The sequence below is a fragment of the Mus pahari genome, chromosome 3 (genome assembly GCF_900095145.1).
Source record: "Mus pahari chromosome 3, PAHARI_EIJ_v1.1, whole genome shotgun sequence".
Classification (NCBI taxonomy): domain Eukaryota; kingdom Metazoa; phylum Chordata; class Mammalia; order Rodentia; family Muridae; genus Mus; species Mus pahari.
Window position 1 is genome coordinate 104,278,140 of NC_034592.1, and position 5,458 is coordinate 104,283,597.

Below are 5,458 nucleotides of genomic sequence, written 5' to 3' on the forward strand. Positions count from 1 at the left end.
TCTCTCTCTCTCTCTCTCTCTCTCTCTCTCTCTCTCTCTCTCTCTTGGTTTTTCAGCTAAAAATAACCTTCTCTAAAACTAACCCTGCCTCACTAAGAATTGTCTTATCAGGCATGGCAGCATGCTCGTAACTCTGGCAGAGAGGAAACTGAGGCAAGAGGAGTTTTAGTTTGAGATCAACTAGAAGTTGGGCTACATGCTATGTGACAGTTGTAGGCTAGCTGGAATTACACAGTAAGACAGTCTCAGAAACACCAAACAAACAAAAGAAGAATCTTTTCCTCTTTAGGTTTCCTTTTTCCTTTAATTTTGTAAAGATAGGTCCCATTCTATAACTTGGGTTGGTTTCAGATTCAATGTGTAGCCCAGGCTGGCCTCAAATAAACAGCAGTCCCCTATCTCAGTCTCCCAAGTATTGGACTACAGGCACACCTACTTTCCTCTTTACATTTCCTTAAGGCATTAATGGTATATTCTATATATTATTATATTTTGTGCTATAATGGTATATATATAGTATATATAAATCATATAATATATATAAAGTATACACATGTATATAATGTTTTATGTACATAACTAAGATTGCCAGTTGCTCATAACCAAAGAGTATATATGTGTTATCTTCTTTAAATTTCTCAGATTATTTCAGTACCATGCTGTGGAAAGATATTTAAAAGGTACACCATGACATGAAATAAAGAAAAAACTGCATGATAGTACTAGCTGAAAAATATATATTGACATCATAAGCTTTTCTATTTCTCTATATAGCAGTGTCTTTCCTTTCTGGGTACTGACTTGCTGCTGCAGGGACTATTGTTATCAGTCACTCATGTTGGGTTGTAGGGAATGCATATTTCCTGTAGCTGAACAGAGCTCAAGGGCTGAAGAGAAAATGGTACTAGGAACCAACTCTTGTATCAGTTTACTGAAGCAATTCAATCACATAACAATTAGAGAATACACATAATGCAATATAAGCCAGGCCACAGGCAAACGTGCCATTCTCTTGTATGCTGGTAAGGGATATAGGAGGCTGGCAGATAGATGTAGACACACTCACATGCCAGAGAAGACAGGCTTCAGGGAAAAGGTGACATTTGGACATGTATTTGAGGGAAAATGTAAATTCGAACAGATCCATAACTCAAGAGAAAAGAGGGCTGAAGAAACTTTTTGTTAGTTTGGAATCAGTCTCATTTCCTTACAAAGCCCAATCTGGGCTGCAACTCATATGCCTCAGGCCTCAATCTCTCGAGTGCTTGGATCACAGCTATGAACTATCATGTACAGCCTAAGCAACGTTTTTTTTTTTGTTGTTTTTTTTGGTTTTTTTTGTTTTGTTTTTTTTGAGGTATGCATGGGGTCTAGTTTCTAAGCAGATACACAAGAAGGGGAGAATACTAGTCAGATCTATTTATATCGTTATTCTCAAAGGGTGGGGGAACTAGTTTATATAAACAGTGTAAACCACCACCTCCTGGCTTAGGAAGCCAGCAGCTCCCAGACACAAGCTCCTTTGCCTTTTGACAGGCAGGTACCTGTCAAGGATGGTTCCTTCAGTGGAGCTGGTGGCTTCTGACAATTTAAGAAGGAAGGATAACCATTCTGAGAAAAAAAATCAGTGCAGGAAGAACCTGATGTCTGGCAAAGACCAAGAGCTATCCAGGAAATAGTGAACTGAGAATAAAGGGGACAGGCTAGAATTAAGGTAAACCAACCAAGCATTTTAGAAACACGGTTCTGGATGTATCGAAAAGATTTAAATAGTAAAACCAACCTGACCACAGCACTTTTCTGCTTCAAAGACTTGAGTAAGGCAGGATCCCCACACCACCTGCAAGTGAGTCGAGAGAAAAGGCGAAGTCACAGGCAAAGTGCAGTGTGTCAGCTGCTCTCTTCTCTCTAATCCTGCCTCTTACCCTTTTCTCTCCTTTCCTACTCTCCCAACCCCTTCTAAATCCCTTTTCAAGGATCTGGTCAATTAGTCTTTAGAACAGAAACCATCTACAATTTAAATGAGAGAAATTAATAGCAGGAAGCAGCAATACCAGTAATAATAGAGGCTCTGCATACAGCGTGCAGCATGGTGGACTTGCCTCTCCCAGGTTCTCCCAGGCTCTACAGCCAACCCTCAGACAGGGCAGAGGAGGGAGGAGAAGTGACAGAAGGAGCGAGAAGGCCCTTGAGACAAAAGGCCTTAAAAATAAGAAAAAAAAAAACCCTTAACTATTTGCCCCAGTGCCGGTCAGAGGAGTGGGAGGAAAGACGGCATCACCGTTGCCCTGGGTTGAGTCACCAGTGGCTAACAGGATCGCAGCAGACTTTTCTGGTATCAGTAGAGCCACAGAAGAGCCACAGTCCCTACTGAAAAGATGTCCTAGGAGGCAGAGAGAGGTGGCTGGGAACTGGCCCTTATCCTCTCTTGCTTCCAGCCCCTAGCTTGTGCCTCCCACTGATCAACTGACAAAGAACAGAGATGTGTCCTGCAGAGCAGACCTGAGGTAAACAGAGCCAGGAAGAGCACAGAAGGCAGGGGCTTTCTTCATGCTTAAACTAAAATAGCACATCCAAGACTCAGCCACCCATACTCAGCTGCACTATAAATGAAGTTTGTGTCATCGTAATAAAACAAGTGACGTTAATTCCAAAACATTCCAAACCATGAATTCTAAAAAAAAATTCATTTTGATTGTATGAGAGATCACAGTGCCCATGAGAACTTAGGAAGCAAAGCAAAAGGATGACAGAGAGCGGAGGGTGTGGGACTAGAAGTCCCGTGAGGCAGGCCAGCGTTCACTCAGCTCTGACCTGGGAAAAGGGAAGTAAGGAGAACAGATGAACTCATGGGAGAGCGAGTTCAGAGCGACATGGTGAAACTGACTGCAAGAACAGTAGGACAGACAGACAAAGGGAGAGGGGACTGGAGATGGACAGCAAACAAGACACCAGGATCAGGTGCAGCAGAAAGTCTTTCTGAAAGGGAGGCACGTGCCTCTCTAGTTGTTGCATAGCTAGTCTACTCCACTAGATGCCTGTCTCTCAGCCACTCTTCTGACATGTGTTCTACCACATTCTCCACAGTTCACATATAGTTCCAGATTTCACTCTCTTTATACTTTTACATAAGATCTCATGTACTGAGAAATAGATTCAAATGTGCTGCATAATCAAGTGATAACCTTGAACTTGTAACTCTAGCCTCTATCTCCAGAGTCCTGGGATTTTAGACACATGTACTGTGGTGCCTGGCTTATAGGGTGCCAGGCGGGGGCTGAACAGAGGACTCTGCAGGCTAGGCCAGAACTCTACAAACTGAGCAATACTACAAGCCCCAGTATGAGCTTGTTAGATTTCTTTCTTTCTCTTTTTGAGATGGGGTCTTACTCAGTAGCCTTGGATGGCCAGGAACTCACAGAACTCTGCTTTCCTCTGCCTCCCAAGTGGACCATGATCAGCCTTTTGATTCTTAATTATGTTCTATTTATGAACACTTCCCTCTCCCCACCACACTTTAAGATTGGAACAAAATAATAACTCTACAAAACCCAAGTGAATGAAGTGCAGCCGTAGGGGAGCGACGCCTGTCTGTTCAGAAGCTGGTCTCAACCCCACTCCTTAATTGCGTGCACTGAGAATCTGTACACTCCTGCCTCTTGCAGCCAATGTTAATCTACTGAAAAGCTTAGAAAATAATTGTAATTTTAAAAAATTTCAATTTAAGAGAAAGGCATTGATTATGGTCCCCATTTGTAATTCCAATGTTTAGAAGGCAGGTGAAAGAGAAACGGGAGTTCAAGGCCACTCTCAGTTACATAGTGAGTCTTAGACCAATCTGGGCTACATTAGACCCTGTCTTAAAAACATAAAAACAAATGTTTCACATTGATCCCTGGAGGAGTCTGAGGATGAACAGAGTTTGGGGTCAACACAGCAAAATCCTGTATCAAAACCAATCAAAAATTAAAATAAACATAAAAAAATTCAAACTAGATAAAAGCCATCAATCACATTTGCCCCCATAGTACCTCTGTAGTAAGGGCCTTATGGTATCCCAATATTCCTGGAAAAGCAGGAACAAATTTGTGGGTAAAGATAGATAGCTACAGAGTGCACTGAATTCTCCTTCAGCAGAATCTGCAAGAAATATCAAGATATATTTGATGAGCACATTATTCTGATCTACAGTCTTAAAGGAGCTCTTCATTATTTACACTCATTTCTTTCTGCTCCATAAAACAGTGGGTGGCAAGTAAGCCACAGTGGTCCTTTTATAACATAAATGTGAGTCACCCCATCATATGGCTCCTATGACTAATCACTACACTTAGTATACAATATAAAATCTCTTCTTCTGGGGTTAGTATGTGGAGACAGGTGGTACTTTGCTGATGATAGAACCCAGGGACTGGACTGGTGACGTGCTCTACTGTGCTAGATCCTAGCTCACAAAGCCTTTATTGTGGAATAAATGCCCAGATGAAATGCATACATCTGGCTACCTCCTGGACCTCCCTGCACAGTAAGTTTCCAGCTAGAATCAAATCTTCACTGTTCTCTTACTATGCCAAGCAATGCCTTACATTGAAAGTTCTTCACCTCTCTGACCAGCTCAGCTCCTTCTATGCTGCTCTTTAATTCTCCTTGGAGAAAAGTCTTCCTTGACTACCTATGCCCTTGAGTCCTGACCCTGGCCATGATCAGCTTTACTTTGCAGGACTCATTACCATTTGGTATTATACCATGCATAGTTAAGCTTCTTTAGATTTGCCTGAATCCTAAATCAGAAAATATTTTATTTTTTATGAGAGCTTTGGATAAGTACATGAACTTGCTGTGTGTGGCAGCACAAAGAAATTACTTGGAGAGTAGCATCCTATTTTATAGAGAACCCTGACAAAGCTTGACCACACCTAGCCTATTGAACTGAGTTCAAGATAAGGATGTTAACAGCTGGTAAAGGTGACCCCATTTATGTATCCTCAAGGGACAAAAATGATCCTCTGGATAATTCTGGGCAATTTTAAAATCAAACAAATACTCTGACTCTCACAAAGAGGACATAGAACGTAAGGAAGCCTTCTCTACTTTTGTCTAGATTTAGAAATAAGTAAAAGAACAAGAAATGATGCTGTTAGTAAATGCAGGTTTTCGATGTTCAGAAGGCCTTTTTGATCATTATTTTATCTATCAGTATAGCTATGTATTCAAAATCCAAACTCAAGTATATAATAAAGCCACCTTCCTGCCTGAATAGCTCTTTTCCATAAAGGTAGCAAACATCTCTAATTTCCTGTATATCCTTCAGTTATAGTCTTCATATATGTAGTTTCTTTTATTATTTTTTTTTTTGGGGGGGAGGGGAAGGTTTCGAGAAAGGGTTTCTCTGTGTATTCCTGGCTGTCCTGGAACTCACTTTGTAGAGCAGGCTGGCCTCGAACTCAGAAATCCACCT

The 5,458-nt window shown here is 41.3% G+C and overlaps 1 protein-coding gene across 1 annotated transcript in view; it reads right to left on the minus strand.

Moving 5' to 3' along the window:
- The window catches only part of Ubr1 (ubiquitin protein ligase E3 component n-recognin 1), a 122,267-nt gene that overhangs the window by 9,065 nt on the left and 107,744 nt on the right, over positions 1 to 5,458 (minus strand). The window contains exons 42-43 of the mRNA XM_021192101.2: positions 4,032 to 4,140; positions 1,784 to 1,840 (exon numbers count right to left, since the gene is read on the minus strand). Coding sequence (XP_021047760.1) covers positions 1,784 to 1,840; positions 4,032 to 4,140 — 166 coding nt within the window. The remainder of the gene's footprint in view (positions 1 to 1,783; positions 1,841 to 4,031; positions 4,141 to 5,458) is intronic.